The 17448-nt window shown below is 41.0% G+C and overlaps 1 protein-coding gene across 1 annotated transcript in view; it reads right to left on the bottom strand.

The window, feature by feature from the left end:
* Positions 1-17448, bottom strand: part of LOC119551250 (GTP-binding protein Di-Ras2) — a 34712-nt gene that overhangs the window by 5942 nt on the left and 11322 nt on the right. The window contains exons 2-5 of the mRNA XM_037860495.1: positions 12568-13079; positions 8695-8862; positions 7427-7536; positions 2715-2905 (exon numbers count right to left, since the gene is read on the bottom strand). Coding sequence (XP_037716423.1) covers positions 2715-2905; positions 7427-7536; positions 8695-8862; positions 12568-12732 — 634 coding nt within the window. The 5' untranslated portion in view covers positions 12733-13079. The remainder of the gene's footprint in view (positions 1-2714; positions 2906-7426; positions 7537-8694; positions 8863-12567; positions 13080-17448) is intronic.

The following is a 17448-nucleotide window of genomic DNA, read 5'->3' on the forward strand; positions in this document are numbered from 1 at the left end:
CTTGCGGCGAGAACCACCCGAAAACCATGCCAGCGAGCCAGGAAAAGCGAGGAGCCAGAGGAAAAGCCGCTTTCCCGGCCGCAGCACATGTGTGTGGCCTGCAGCTTTGGCTTTTGTCTCAACTTACATGGGCTACATGGGTTTTTCTCGTCCATTTTTCCTGCCACCACCCATCGCCCATCGCCCATTACCCATCTAACAAACACTGGGACTTCAGAGCGCCGTAAACACGTGTGGCACAATCTGAGCCACAAAATGGCAGCGTCGTAAATGAAATTTCTGTGATTCGCTTTGCATACGTCGCGGGCTGTACTTTTTAAGGCAATTACTTGACTGCGGCCCCTTGAGCCGCAAGTGATTAAGTGCTCAGACCTATTTTCGGTGGCACATTCAGGGCGTCGTTGTCGCCGCTGTCGCCTCTTAACCTCTGAACCCCAGAGCCCCTGAACCCCTAAACCTCCGTCTGCCACTCGACCTTCGCCATTCAGACCACCATTGTCGCCGTGTCTTGTCCGCCTGTCATCGACAGTTGTGCCTTGTATGTGAGGACGTGGCCCCTCGACCAAGTATTTGACAACATTTTTCGGCCAGCATTTAATATGTTTTGTGGGGCGACAATAACGAGCGACTCTGGGCCATTTGAATTTAAATTTGCTGGAAGTCATGTACTTTTACATATAATATTTGGAATTTTCAACTTGACGGCTTTGCCTTTGACCAACTTTTCACTTAATTTGAATGACTTTGTGGCGGCCACTAAAATTTTCTGAAAGAGTCTTTCGGGGCGAACAATTGAATTATTGGCATTTTCGTGGAAGACTGGTAGCTGGTATCCTCATGATTCAACAACTTTTTCATCGGCGGAAATTAAATTAATTATTTGGAGGAGTGGCAAGGTCAGAGGCAACATTTTGGGGAAACATTAATTAACTAGATATTTATACTTTGACGAGCTCGGCGAAATTTCAAGTTCTTAAGACCCGCTGGCAGAGCTGCTCCTTCGCGGGCCAATTCTATTTTCATATGCTGCAAACTAAGTTTTTAATGAGATAATAAAGCATTCCATTACAGGGTAATTAGGAGGTCAAGCTGTTTAATTAATACACGTGCTCGCTCGAAAACATTTTGATAGAACGGAATTCGTTTGAACATCGCAGGGAAAGGATGACCCGAAAAGCGAACTTGGCCTCATTGTGCTTTTAGCCCAGTCTGGACGGTTTTTTTTCTCGTTTAGCCTTGCTTTGCTTTGCTTTTCTGTATTTCTTTTATTGGGCTCCGTTTTGTCGTCTGATGAATAATGAAAAAGAGTTTGTCTTTGTCAATTGGGTCGGAAGAAAGGGTCTCGGCTGACGGTTTCGCTTGACTGCCGAATTTCCACAATTAATTAGGCCGAAGACAGGAGGAGCAGGAATGCTAATTGCATTCAATTAGCCAAATTGCCAAAAGTTATCCTCGTCCTGGGCGCATTTAAAGAATTCCCATTAATTGGCCACATGCGCGTGCGGCTTCTCGCCTTTGTTTAAAATTAATATATTTATAAATGTGCATCAATTATTGATTAAGCCCAGCCAGCTGCGGCCTAGTCAACGCTTAAGTCCGTGGCCTAATTACATCTGCGACCGGTGAGCGGCTTATTATTGCATTTATGGCCGCTATGCTCGTATTTTAATTTCGCACTAATTAAGCTGCTTACGATGGCACTTAAAGCCACGAATAAAGCTGAAATTGAACCCAGAATTTTGTTCCGTTGGTTACCAGCCAGACCTTCAATCAGAGCCGGCAAATATGAAATGTTTAATTGATATTTGAAACTGCAGCGAGCAACCGGCGGGGAAAAAAACAATCAACAAAGAGTTTGAATCTGCTCGGCAACGAGTGGGTTTTCGTTTTCATTTTCATTTCGCCTGGCCATGGCAACACACTCTGTGAGGTTTGGCTGCAAGCCCTAGCTGTATGGACATGTCACGGACTGTCCTGGCCGCATGGATTTACAAGGATATTGGGTCTTAAAAGTTACGTTGAAAGAATTTGCAAAGTTAAAGAGGAAGCATAACTCAAGGGATTCGGCAGGAATTTAATGTAACAACAAGTGTTTCTGAGGCCTATAAATATTTATTTTAAGACCTAACGAACAATGAAAACAACATTCATAGTCCTTTTTTATTCTTGTACCCAAAACAAAAAATTCATAGTTTGTTATCTCAGAAGCCTGATGTGTTTTTTCTAAGATCAAAAGTGTAGATTCTTAGAGTAATGTTTTCAAAATATTTCAACATAAATAAAATTATTAAAACTTCTGGGCTGGCGACGCTATAATTCCCAACCAGTTAAGCGCAGCTTGCTTGGTACCCCACTTCAAGCAAGTACAGTGAAGTCTTTCCCTATTTTTGCTTATTGACCTTGGGTTTGGCTAAAAGTTCTCTCTACCAAGAAATGTCGTTTATAAAGTCAATCTTTGGACAACCAAAGAATTTCTAAGCAATCCAGATGCATTGATAGAACATTTTTTCACACATTTAGAAAAATGTTTCAAGGAACTCCTTGAGAACTAAAGCACGTTCAAAGTTTTTAGATTTAAGGAAGGAAAATACATCATTTTCTGAAAAGAAGAATGGGATTCCTTAACTTGAAAAGATTTCTAGGTTAAAGGATAGGTTAAATTTTGGAAAATTACAGGTATTTTCTTAAACTAAAGGGTGACTGCATTTACTTACTGCGACTGGACGATGCGCTGACGTAGGCCGACGAGCGGCGCTTGAAACCACTGGGCGCCGCCTCGCCGGCGGCCCCGCTGCCCCCGCTCCCGCTGCTGCTGGCGGGCAGGAAGCGGGACAGGGAGAGCAGGGACTTGAAGAGGTCGGTCACGTTGCTGTCCTCCTTCGCCGAGCACTCCAGCACTTTCGCCCTGCGAGGATGGTACGAGAAACTGGGTTTAAAAGGGTTGCATACTTTTCAGGGATGGCTGCATAAGTGGCGTATACATAATGCATACATACATCAGCAAATTTCGGTGGCCCAAAACAAAGCGATACCGACACAAAAAGCCCCAAACCACACAGACAAAAAAGGAAAGTCTAAACAAAACCAGCCCAACAATACGGTATGTGTTCAATGCATAACAGAGTTTTTGTGCGAAAGTGGGCCATCGACAATCATCCAGGGTCGGCCGAAACAAATGTTGCTAATGGCCAAATTAAGCGTGTCATGTACGGTTCAGTACGGTGGATTCACTGCAGGTTGTGGCCACGAAGCCGATTCGCGGTGGCCCCATAGAACTGCGGTCATGGCTGAGACGAGGATGAGCAGGATGAGGATGAGGATGAGCAGGATGTCTATGACGAGGACGAGGACAGGTGATGTTCAACACACTGGCCATGTCAGAACTACATACCTAGAACTGTCTGTCAGAGGGATTTTAAGCTTTAATCTGGCCGTCATCGGACAGCTTAGCTCAAAACAAATAATTTCAGCATGGCTTTCCATCATAAAGTCATCGGCTCTTTTGTTGCCGCATGGTTTTTCAAAGAATTTTAATTTTATTTTTAAACCGAATTCTTCAGATTACTTGCTTTTCTTTGGGCTTCCAGGAAAAGTTTATCGAAAAATGCATTTATGTCGTTACTCCTTTGGTAAACGTATTATAACGAATGTGTATTAAAATTGAAAATCTGCTTTGCTAAAACTAAACCTACAATGGCTATTGTGGCTTAAATATAAGGAATCTAAAATGAACTTTACTTTGTTTGATTCCTAGAATTTTAATATTTCAATTGAGTCAAAATTAACTTTATTTAGATTGATTCCTAGAATTTCAACTTTTCAATTGAGGTAGTAATCTTTATTTCCAGCTAAATACAATCGTAGCTCCTTAATATAAGAATTCAATTTTAAATTATCGAAAATCCGCTTGGACTAAATTGCTATTTAAGGAATGAATAATAATTATCTCTTCTCATTAAAAATGTTTTTCGTAAAATTTAATTTAGTCATTTGAAAGTCCCTTTAATGAAATTGAAACCGTTGACTGAGAGAAGGAGAATTTTTTAATATTCCACAAAGCTTCGTTTAATTAAAATGGTAACGGCTGACTTGGCAAAATAAATAAATAGATGGCTGAATTGTTAATGCCGTAAGCTGCAATAACAGTAAATCAAAGTAAAATTGATATCGTATGTGAGTTCATTTTTCGCATTAACGCAGGCAAAATGCCAGTGAAAAATGCGCATGACTTTGCAATTAAATGTTAAATAAATACATTGTTCCACCTTTGGCAAAGTAAAAGCACTTACACATGTAGCAGGGAGCAGGCCTCCCATGTATCCAACGGATCCCACGTATCCACATGCAGCACATTATGTAAGGGGTGTACTCATTCAGGCAGATAAATGCACTTGAGTGGCATGCTCTTAAAGCGTTTAACCGCAGACAGACAGCCTGGCAGACCGACAGACAAACAGGCAGAGCAACAAATTGCATTGCAACTCGATGCCGGAAAACGCTCCACAAACTTTCCCCGTGGTGGAAAGTCTAGTGTGAAGGTGCGAGTTTGTGGCGAAGGGTTCAAGGTGTTTTCCCCCGCTCTCGAGGGGCGAAACCGCACCATCAATCTGCGTGAATGTTTAATCCAACAGAGATTTGTTCGTAAAGCTCACGCCAACTGTCCTACGTCCTGCATCCCGCCTCCCATGTCCTTCAGCCACCATCCACGCGATACACCAGCCACCATCCACCATCCTTCGTCCTGCGGCCTCTGTCATCTCCATTTTGCGGTTGAGTGCGCCTCCTGTGTGGCATTCTTCGGTCGCTTTTAAATAAGTTTACGCACGCTTGCTTAAACAGCAACACGAGCGTGCCACGCCCCACATGTGCCCCCGCCCACAGCGCCAGGATATGGAATTATGGACTCGGGACTCGGGACTCAGAACACAGGACACCTCTCCCCAGTGGCGGGCACGAATGTGATTGTAAGTGATTTTTACGAGTCCTGTCCCGCAGTCTATTAAGGAAGCAATTACGGCGCGAAAACAGCCTGAAAAGAAGTGCTGGCCAGCGAGTCCTTTTTTCTACAGCGAATCGAAGGGATGCGACCTCGCTTTGAGGGCCAGTTGACACGCAAAAAATGCATTAAAATTATTAATGTGGCAAACAATGGACTGAATCAGCCCATTTACACTCATTAACCACTCGTCGATTCGGACTGTAATCTACTTTAACTGGCACAGTTGAACTTTCGTATAACCTTTGGGTTTTTCCCAATTTGGTAGAAATATGAGCTAGCTTTTAGATGAAGAAAAATGCCTAAGATATTGTGTGGTGTTATATAAAAGATATGAAATTCCTTTGAGCATATATACAATTTTCCAGTTTCCTACTCATTAATCTACTATAACTGACTCAAATGAACCTTCGCATAACCTTTGGGTTTTTCCTAATTCGGTAAAAATATGTGCCTTAAAAATAAAGAGGCTGACCTAAGATGTTGCTTTATTTGTATATAATAGATATAAAATTCCTTTTTATCATACATACAATTTGTCAGTTGCTTACCGTAAAAAAAGAAAACAAAACATTTCTACCATTTTGTGCGAGTCAAATAAAATATGAATACAAATATTTATACAATTCACCCATCACCTTCATGCATATTTTATAACCAGTGCTTTACTTCTCTCATTCAATGTCATTTTGCAGGTGGAATCAGACAGGCTCTTGAGTATTTACCCATTGTGCTGGAGCAGAAAACATAAATCAGCCTCTGCCACTACTAATCAAACATCTCGGGGTCCCCAATTCCCCAGAGCACCTTTCAAACAGTTCGAGAGCAGCCAGGTTGAAGGACCTCATGCATATGTGCATATAGAATGCCCGACTGTTTGGTATTCAAAGTATCGCTCGCCGTGATACAGTAACATATCACTCATACGAACAGTTGGTCGCCGTCGACCATCGCATATTGATGTCCTGCATGACAGCAACACCGTTTGCGGCACAAGATGGCCAATTAGGAGCTATTATGGGGAAGTGTCCCTCCTGAAAACTACAAAGCGCAGTGCTTCTCCTGATGCGATTTGCCACTTTCTGCACTGAGAAAAATATCTACAATTATTTAGAAAATCATCTTTGAGATGTGAGAAACTTTTAATCAAGAAAAACATAATTCAATTACATATTGCATCCTTGTCCTCTTACAGAAAATTAAAATATAAAGCAATAAAATTAAAATAAAAAAATTAAATACATTTTTTTATTTTAAAAATTGTATTTCCTTCTCCAATTTTAAAAAAATATTTTATGCGCTTCAACAATATTTTCCCATCACTAAGAAAACTTTGACTAAAACAATTAAGGAAGTTTTTTATCTAGTTTGCATTTATAAATGACACTTTTTCAGATTTTTGTAAAACTGAAAATGTCGTCTGTTAATTGTGTTAAAATAACCGTCGTTATTACTGTTTTTTAGTGTGTGTATATATCTGTATAAAATGTTTTATATTATATTACAAGCAGACCTTGAGTCGAGATGAGCTTTTAATTATGAACAAATATTTCAATCAAATTTGGAATCCTTTTTAATGAGTATTTTATATTTTTTTAAAAATTTTCTATCCTCTTCCTTTTTCAGGGAAAAGTATTTTATAAGCTTTAAAAATATTTTCCTATCAATATGAATACTTAGACTAAAAAGATAAAGGAAGTGATTTATTTAGTTTACATTTATAAATTGTACTATGTGTGTACTATGTATACTGAAAAATATTTTTAAATAAGTATTTTATATTTTAAACATTTTCCTTCCTTACCTCCTTTCAGGAATTTGCTTTATAAGCTTTAAAATATTTCCCTATCACTATGAGTACATTGACTAAAGCGATAAAGGAAGTTGTTTATGAAGCTTAGATTTATAAATGTAGCGATTGTCAGATTTTGATAAACCTAAAAAATTCCTTCTTTTGTTGTGTTAAAATAACCCTCGTTATTTCTGTTTTTCAGTGTGTAGTTCTGGCTCCGACACTTTCCCGGCTAACAAATAGCGTTTAATGAGCGCCACAACCCCTTCCGCGGACAATGCAACTGATTTCGGAGGACCAACTCGCTTCCATGGCCCGCCGTCACGCTTTCTGTCGCTTAATTTCATTTCTAGCAATTTAATTGCGCCGCCTGCTTTTTGCCTTTTGCAGCTCGCCGTTTGCCATTTGCCATTTGCTATTGCAGCTTTTCTGGGGTGGCCAACGAATTTATGGCTCTTTTTTAATTCCACTTTGTTGCGTTACTTATGAAAATTGCAGCTGTTTGGCGGTTTTGCGGCTTTGTGTCCCGGGCTTTGTTGCACAACTTTTGGCAGTTGTCCCCTAATTGCTGTCGCATGCAGCAGCTGTTGCGCATTTTTATGCCAGCCGTATTTTGTGAAATTAATGTGGGGACTTACCGTAGCCGCGGCAGCTCGCAGAAGACCCAATCGGTCACCTCCTCCAGCTTGACCTCCCGGTGGGTGGTGGCCAGGTCGGCCTTGTTTCCGGCGATCACAATGGGGATGTCCTGTGGGGCGAGAGGTAGTAGAATTAGTGGTTCGGGTCACTCGGGGCGGAACAAGCATCCTTGCCCCCCCCCGGAATCCGGGTGCGGACAAGGCGAATTGCGCTATAATTGATACTCGCCTTCACAATGGCGGCGGAAAGCGGAAACCGTGAAAGCGCCACGCGAAACAATGGCCCTAACTATCCCATAGTGGGGTGAACCAAGCTGAAAGTGACTTTCCTACCAGGCTTTTGTAATTGGAAACATGTCTAACGAATTTTTTATTGGAACTAGTCACAGTCAAGGAATATTATCATAACAGGAAATAAAACTTACTATACTGCACTATACACTTTTATACAAGATTTTGGTGTGTTTTGCGCAATTGTATCAAAGTACCCTTAATATTTCCTCATAAAAAATGGTTATTCCATGTCTAACATTGTACATTTTTGGTTGCCATCTACGCAACCTACAATAATATAATTGTATCATTAAAAAACATAGAACATAAAATCCCATTTTTTACAAAAAAAAATATTTTCGTATTCCTTTAAATTCTTTAACGAGCTCTGTACAAGCGGGTGAGAGAAGGACCTAACAAAATTCCCTACAAAGAAATTATCTATTCCATATTACAACCTTTAATTTCAAAAATGTTACTTACATATTTCATACAAAGATATTTTGCCCTATGCTTTTGACGATAGGAATTTTTAACGAATTGTTTCTATCGGACTATAACAATGTACCTATACTAGATTATTTTTCCGGATATATCTAGTTTATATAATTAATCCAACATTCTTTAAATATATTACCCTTTTGAAATATCAGGAATTGTTTCTTCCTTGCTCGTATTTTATTATACTACTTTCATAATGAGGGTAAGGAGTCCTAACTAAGGACCCTTTGCCTTTGAAGCTTGTAAAAGCCGACCCACTGTGCAACGTTAGAACAAGAGGCCAGCAAAAAGCCTAAACCTCTGCCGCTTGGCTTGACTTCTCCGGCTCAAAGGGGAACATTTATAATTGCTTTTCGGATTGTGCGGAGTGCAGGCTCTGTTCTCGACCCTTTCGCCGTTCAGCCCTCGCCTCGCTGATTGCATGCAAAATGCAGGAGTGCAGTTGCACCTGCGACCTGTAACCCCTAGCCCGTATCCAGTAGCCTGCAACTCACCTGGAAATCGCCGCGCTGCTCGCGGATCTCCTCGAAGCACTGCTTCACACACTGGAAACTGGGCGCCGATGTGGCCGCGTAGACGAGCATGAACGCGTGCGCCGTGGCGATGGACAGGCGCCGCATGGCCGGGAATTGCATGTCACCCGACGTGTCCAGGATGTCCACCTGCAAGGGATGAGGGCACCGGATGGGGATAATGCTCTTGAATTACGTATAATTAAATTTAAACAGCCATAGCAATGCAATAAGCTGCCGCCTATTTGGAGTCCCCTGTTCTGCCTGACAGTTCGCTACATCTGCCAAGCGGTCGCGGTTTTTAATTGACATTTATTTTTTAAAAATCGTATTATGATATACTTCCTGATAGGGGACATAAACACAACTTAATTCATTTAAAGGAAATCAATTTGATTATTACAATTACCAATAATTATTGTTGGTGTTTATTACGAAATAAATCGATTTTATACTACATGTGTTTATAATCATATGTACTTAATAATAATTTGGTAAAAATATCTCTGAATAAAGGAAATATATAATTGTGTTACAAAAAGAAAGGTAATTTTGTTTGTAAAATGAAAAGTCTCCATCTAATCTTCTAAATTAATATTATCCCCTTTAAAGTAATCTCCTCCCGATAAAATAAACTTAGGTCAACGATTTTTCCATGCCAAATAGTCCCTTTCCGGTAAATTCACATTACTTCTTGCCCACAGTATTACACTAAAAATGTTACTTAAATCAAATGAAAGAACGAATTTTATTATAAATTTGTTTATAGTATACATATATATTTACTTTTTTTTCTGAGATAAGTTGATATGTTTTTGTTTTTGGTTTCTCGGAAGTTCCTAGTCGAAACTTGTTTTAAAAGGAATTATTTTTCGAGGAAAGAGATTATTGACTTTCTTTAAAAAATTGGTTACAGCTTAGTCTTTTTTAAAATCGTTTCTGTTGCATTCGACTTAGAGTCCACAAAGCGACTTTGTTTTTTCTGTAAATGTTCAATTTTCTATAATTTATTTGGCGTGGCCCCTCGCTACAAAAGACTTTAAGCGGAGTGATTTTTAAACGATTTGCCGAGTACAAGGACATCGGCCCCGCGGCGTCGGTGGTGTCTGGTTGTCAGGCTGCCTGGCTATCTGGGTTTCTGGGTATCTGGCTACGTGGGCGGTGGCTCCTGGGTCGTGACTCCTGGCTGGCTGGGCGGCCCTCTGCCCACTTGATGCCAACTAATCCCCGTGTCAGCATCTGTTATGTTGTATACACCGCCTCGTGGCGTACGCGATACGCATTGAACGCGATCCGGATTGTCAATAGGATGTTAAAGTCGGGACGTCAAGGAGGAAAAGAGCCGGAGGCAGACCGTTTAGCCCTGTCAGTGTCATCCCTGCTCCTCTTGGCCCTCCATCCACAGCCCCGGCCATTGTGACGCAAATTTGTAGCGCATTGTTTGGCCGAAATGAGTAAACTTTATTAAAAACACTCTGCAGAATGACACAATTTATATTTTTGACACCATTTCTCGTCGCTCAGCCATTGTTCGCTTTTCCCGGCTTTGTTCGACCATCTATGTTTAAGGCATTCGATTCATCCTGCTGTGTGGCATACAGAAAATTGCTTTTAAAGGGCAGGAATCGTTTAGTGCAATGTAATGCTCCCATTTGATGGCCTGGCCACATGCTGCTCCGACAATCAGTCACAGCGGGCTGCAGGGCTTCCTTGTTTGGAAAAGCTGGTGAACCATTGGTTAAGGTGATTGGGATGCACCTGCCCGAAGCCGGGAATAAATCACTTTAAGCCTGGGCCACAGCTCCCAAGGGGAATTCAATCTGGGTATAGTTAAGTAATGGATGCGCTCCCCGTCGGTGGCTAAAATGAAATTAATTAAATCGAACTGTGTCCTCGCCACCAAGAGTGTCAGTGTCGCCAAATAACAACCTCTCGGAATCAATTTGGCCAGCTATAACGATGATAATGATGCTGGCAAACCAAGCTCAGCGCCTTTCAGCCCATCTATTAATCAACTTTCCGCCCAACTTTTGTTCCCCGAACATGTAAGACAAGTTTGAACAGCATATAATCAGTTCCAGCGCCGATGAGCGCAGAGCAGTGAATGATGTTCCATCAGAAGTTTCCTCTTTCAGGACATGGTCGCTAGGATGCCTAGGAAGGCAGCTGTGATGCCAGATTCTATGGAGCTTCGGATTCCAGCCAGACCTTGCTGGGTTGTTTTCTGCACAGACGATTAAGGCCCGATTAAAGCAATACACAGCAGTTATCAGTTTCCGGTATATTTCCCCCGGCAAGGCAAGTTATTATCCATTTATTGCCCCTCTTAAGTAGCATATTAGGGCACCCAAATCCGGAATTCTTTCGGCGGCAGCACTGGTGGCTCGTCGGTGGTGGGGAGGGGTCCACATTTTCCATGTGGCTTCCGCTGTTTTGAGCGTGTGCAAATTTGATTAATGAGCCTCCGCCCACACTTTCTCCTTGAGTCTGTCAGTCAGTTTGTCAGCCAGTGGGTGGGCATTAAAATCCCTTTCCAAAACTATTCACCCAAGATTGCCGTAAGTACATTTAAATCAGCAAGGTTTCATTCACTCAATTTGTGTTTTCATCCTGAGTACATTTATGTAATCATCTGGAGTTATGCCCCAGGCTAAAACCACCGACCCCACAGACCAAAAACCACTTTCGCCTGATTCACTTCGCTCCAAATAGGCTTTTGGGGAGCTTCTCAATTGCCAGGAGACCGAAAACACACGTGTCTTGGCTAATACTATGCATATGGAGAGTAATGTCTTTGCCGGCGGCAAATTCTCCAGACATCCAATTAGAAGATTTCTACCTAATTAATGGGCTTTGCATTCCCTTCAAGTTGATGACCACAACAGTGATTGGGTTAATGAAGCCGTCCTAACTGCTGGCAATTAAAATTATTCAGGAGAGCTCAAATGTCGAGTAGCCATATTAATTTCATTCATCTCTCATAAAGGTTGATTCTCGCAGGACAGTGGTGCTAACATTTATTTGTTTTACTTGAAGAGTATATTCTAGAAGATTAAAACTAATACCATGAATTTATAAATCTCTTTTTTAAAAATGTTAGAAAATTTATGGGTATTTACAAAGGTAATTATTTCCAATTTTATGTCCTAAAATTATATTTCATATTTTTAAATTGTACAAAAATAGTTTTTGCTTGGTATTTTTAAAATCCATTTTCTGGTGGGGTATATTATAATGTATCCGATCGAATTGTTTAGACAGTGCCTCAATTCATAATATGAATTTTATATATCTAAGGGAAAGCAAAAATTAATTAATTTGATGCTTAAGGTACAGAGAACAATATAAATAAAAATATAAAATAAATGTTCCGACAAGCTTAAAACTATATTAATAATATATAGATAATAATATATATTTAACAATATTTGTAAGCTATTTTACTGGACCAAACCTATAACATAAATGGCCGCTGTCTGTAAAAACCACTAGATGTTTTTGCCCCGAGCCCGTTTTTTTTGCAAGATCTCATAAGAACGAAAACTTTTAAAAATCAATGTTATCGCACATTATAGAGCTAAGAATGGGTAACAAGCTAAACTTTTGTTTAGCCTATTTTTCCGCATTACATACCCACAAATATCCGCAGCGACCTAGTGAAAATTCTCATTTGTTGCTGCGTTTTGCGAGTGCATTGCTGACATTTTAGCACTTGTAAACAAATTACAGCGAAATTCCCCTCGAAATGTCAGCAAACAAGGACAAAAAAAAGGCGCACGCTGGGCTTGGCTGCGTGGGTGCTTAGACTTATTGCATTGTAACCGGATTTAGGATTCAGGGGACTACAGGACTCACCTTTAGTGTGACGCCCCCCAGGTCGTACTCGCGATTGTAGAGATCCTCGACGGTGGCGCGGTATTTGTCCGTGTAGGTTTTGAACAGGAAGCGCTTCACAATGGAGCTCTTGCCCACGCCGGCGCCGCCCAGAAGGACGAGGCGAATGCGCTCCAGGTCCGCCATGCCGCTGGCCGCTTTGTCGACGTCTCCTGTTTAGAAATCGCTGGTCGTCAAGTGGAGTGCCCTCCTCGTCCACGTCCTCCTCCGATTGTTCAGCTCCAGCTGTAGTGTGTGTCGTGGATTTATTTGTTGCCCTGGCCTTAGCGCTGCATTATGCTGGATTTTGTGTGCTTAAGCCAGAGTTGGGGCATCATAAGTCCCAACACTTCCTCGATTTCCGCTGCGAGCTTTGTGTTTTAGCAACACCTTATCCCCCACCAGCCATCACCATTACAGAGAAGGACGTTGGCAACAGGCAACCAAACTTCCGGCCCGGCAACTTCCGCTTCCGGTCGCGAAGTAGTGCGAAGCTGTGGATGCAAACAAACGGAGTTAACTTCAACTTGATTTACAATTTTTAAATCCGCTCTTTAATTAGGTTGCAGCTGTGCAGTTGGCTGTTTAAAGCGAACTTTGGCCTTATCTGGTATAGCATATTTCAGCAAACTAAAAACTTTTGTCATTTAAAGAAAATTCAACATGTGTTTCTCAACAAAGTGCACTGATACAAAATATTAAATACATAAACTTTATATTAAATTTAAACATTTTTCGCTCTATTATTCATTTCTGTTCTTATTAAATTTAAATTTGTAATATGAAATTTAATAGTAATAGTTTCAGGATTTATTTTAATATGAAATGCTTTTTTATTTGATATAATTAGTTTAGAAAATATTTGACGTAAGTATTACTGACAATGTGTCTAATATTTTCAACCTTGATTCAAATATTGTAATATTAAATGCAAGAATTTCAATGTTTTGTATTTAATACTAAAGTTTTTTTTGTATTACTTTTTAAAAAATATCTTAATTTTGGTATATTAAAGCACTACTTTATTCAAAGTAAATCTCTTCACATATACCATAATTTTGATGAACACTTTAAGATGACAGAAACAAACGCATTGAAACCAGCCATCGAAACTAGAAATTTCATAATTTTTCCCCAAGGTAGCCAAACCGAAGCCATTCAGTATTTCAAAATTGAGTTTCCAGTTTCGTTGGCAACTTTGAATCCCATTCATTTTTGTTTGCTGCCTCTGATTGGCTTTCGCAGAGGATGCGCCGCCCGGGCTCAAAGTATCTGAAAGTGCAGTGGCATGCAGCAGTGGCATGCAACAGTGGCAGTGTGCTGCATGTAATCATAATCTGCTCACGTGCTCGCCCCACAAATCAGATAAACGTATGAGCGCGCTCGGCATCCGGAGGCCAGGCCAAATAACCCGGCATCGATACAAACTAAGACTATGCAATTGAAGGATCCCCCTCCCCCTGGATGCAATCCAAATAAGAACCCCATACGTATGCCCCATAAAGCAACTGACAAACACAGGGAGCGATGGAGTGGTAAAGTGGTAGAATACACAGGCAACAAACCTGTATGCAGCAAGTGATGTAGGGTGGATGCTAAGTGCAGCCAATTCAATTTGCCAGCATTTTTGCAGTTCTTAAAGCTGACAGAGTGGAGAGCCATTTGCACCTGTGCCCTCACATCATCCCGTGTGCCCCTAATTGCAACTTAATGTAATTAGGTTTTCCGGCAAATGCAATTTATTGCAATCAACTGCACAGATTGCAGCTGCTGCTGCTGCTGCTGCTCATGAGTGGGCAAATTTCGTTAGATGATGCCTAACCAAGTGAGTTCCCTTGCAGATAATAACCATCAATTTGAGTGTGCAGACTGCATCGGCTGTTAATTATTCCGGCGATAATGAATTCACACTGAAAACTAACAAACTGCTCCCCCGATATCAACACCTGGACAGGCCAAAGTTGTCTCACCTGCGGAAAGGTGAACTTTTCGTTCTCACTCGGCACTTGGCACTCCATGGACTGATGGACAGACAGGTGGTTTATGGCCCAATCACCTGGCGCAGTAATGGCCTGGCTCGGTTTCACTTTCAGTGCTTATGTGGCTATGTGGCCTCTCAGTAAATTGAAGAATATCAGCATGGATTTATGACGTTTTTATATCAGCAGAAGCACCCCTCTAAAACACTCAAAGCGAGGTTCATTACTTTAACCTTGAAAGAAAACTTAGGTTAAATCTAATATACATATGTGAGGTTCGCCTCAGGCCTGGCATGGTATATTTAATTCCTTGGCTTCCCTGGGTCGAATTTTGAAATGCAAAAACCACCTGAACTCTCGTCGGCAGGCAGCCATGCAAATTCACAACTATTTACATTGTGCTCGGGATAATTTTTAATGAAAAAGCCAGCAGCACGGAAGATTTTGTTGTTTTCAACAGCAGCACAAGCAGCACAAGCAGCAAATGCAGCTGCAGCATCCAAACGCATATGAATTTGCATCTAGTTTGGGCAAAAAACAAAGAGTACGTATACGCCATGTGGAACACACTGTTTGCACTGGATAACGCGATGTGAAGCAGCTACTGGCTGTGCCCCAGATAAGCCGAAAGCGTGCGGATAATGACATAATTGGATGGGGAATTTCCCCCGCAGGTAGAGTAAATTAGAAAATTTAAATATCAATTTTTTAGAACCCGGTGCTGTCGCCAATTCGCCCCCCTGAGAACTCTATTTTCAACATGTCCCATGATTCTGGGATCTCTAAGCCCCCAATGCCGAACTTTCGCACACGCAGCAGCCTTGAAAATGTTGTTCTATACAGAAATTTAATTAAATCTACTAGGCCCACGCCGAAGACAACTGCCAACAGCTGTGGAAAACATAAAAGAATTGCAAGGCCAGGCCAAAAGTTTCCGCTTTACATTTTAAAGCAAGAACGAAGGAGCCAAACTTGAATTAATTCCTCTGTTTTCCACAAATAAAAGCGTTCCTGTTGTTGACATTTTTTGTTTTTATCTTCCCGGTTGCGGACCACGGACCACCGAAACATGTCATCAACAACTCAAAGGGCAGAGGACCTTAAAAACTTTTTGGGAACGTGTTTGCCCTGGCAACTCAGAATGATAACTACAAGGTTGCCAGCACAGTCAACGCCGCAAAAAAGGGGAGACAAAATAAGAAATTGGTGTTCCCTCTTCAATTTTTTGCTCCCCTGGAAATCAATTTATGTTTTTTTACCCCCCTATTATTGCGAATTTATTCAGCTGGCTTTTGTGGTGAAGGTAAAATGGATTCATAGCCCGGAAAAAAAACACGGCTTGAGAGGCATATGTGATGTAAAGCATCTTATTGATTAGTTTCTTAAAGGATGTGATCGGGCCAAGAGCCGAAGCCTATTTCTGCATGAATTCCTGGGGCCGGAGGCGCTTAAAATGTCATCAAAAGCACATTTGCCTGTTGCCGGTGCACTGGGACACTTCTGCACTCAAGGACGATCTGGGACAGCATGTGACTGGGAACAACAGCCGAGCACTGTGGCTTAAGGACTCAACTGGCCCCCAGGGATTTGGATGGCCAGTGGGTCGAAGGACGGGCCAGTAGATGTGCCTGGCCAGCCACAGAATTCTAAACTTTCCTATCTATGGAAACAGACGAACAATTTGTGCGAGGGCTGCCTTTATAAATATTTATTAGCCGCATTCCGATGAGTCCGCAGTTGATTAAAATGCCTCAGATACCGCAGGGAGATCAAAAGTTGTTCCTACATATCGCTAAAAAGCCCGCGAAAAGTTGCAAACTCTCGTGGGGCCTCAGCATTTGGAGTTTTTTGAGTGGTGGACTACTTCCGCTTGATCGCACCAGACATCCATGTTAACCGCTTTTGTTACAGATGATGGACACATGTGTTAACCCACAGCCATCAGCTGTCACTCAGTGAGAAGTGCGTGGCACACTGCTCAAAAGGGCATTCCAAAGTTTGGAATCCAAACCCAACATCCCATATTCGAACATACCCCTTTTTACCTTCCCCAAAAAGGTTACCTTTCTAAGCTTATTTAAGGTTAAAGTGCTTTTTTTAATCTCAACTATTTTAGAATATTTTCCTAAAATTCCAAGTCAATGCAAACAAAATTAAATTATAGTTCTTGACTAAAGGATGTTTTTTCTGTAAAAAATGCGTGTTATTCTTCCTTTTTGTCAAACAGTAAACACTTTAAAATAAATACATCAAACACGAGTCCTAAAAAAAATGTCTTGTGTTTTTCGTTTAACTACAAAAACTATTTATTAACATAGTTGAAAAAAATTAACATCGGAATTATTATTTTTCGTATTTCGAAAGTATTTCGTATGGTTTTTGCCACAAAAACTTTTACCATCGTGGCTTTTTAAAAAAAATCATTGATTAAATAAATCGTTAGTTGTTCCCTAGTACCAAATTAAGTAATCACATGCTGAAACATTGTTATATCTATAATGCTATAAGCTTCCCTCAGGCAAAACTTCTTAAATGACTTTCAATTCTTTGGTTAGCCACACTTTGCCCACAACTAATGAGTTTCGGTTCAACTTGATTAGTTTGCCATTTGTTTATGTAAACTCCGCAAAATGGAATTTATATTGCGTTACGCTTGTGTTGTGCTTAAATTTGGCAACTTTATTGGGGTTGAGCCCAAGGACCTTTGAGGACTATAAAGTATTACATTTAATGTGTGATTAACTTTCGGCATGTGGTTGTTCGTGCTGTGAGCTGTGGCTTTGCGGTGCTTAAATCATAAAATAAACTTTTATGTTTGCATGCCAATCGTCGCGTCGTTTGCCATCTGGCGCCAAAAGCCAAACGCATGCCAGGGAATTAGCCC

This window comes from Drosophila subpulchrella, chromosome 2R, assembly GCF_014743375.2.
Source record: "Drosophila subpulchrella strain 33 F10 #4 breed RU33 chromosome 2R, RU_Dsub_v1.1 Primary Assembly, whole genome shotgun sequence".
Lineage (NCBI taxonomy): Eukaryota > Metazoa > Arthropoda > Insecta > Diptera > Drosophilidae > Drosophila > Drosophila subpulchrella.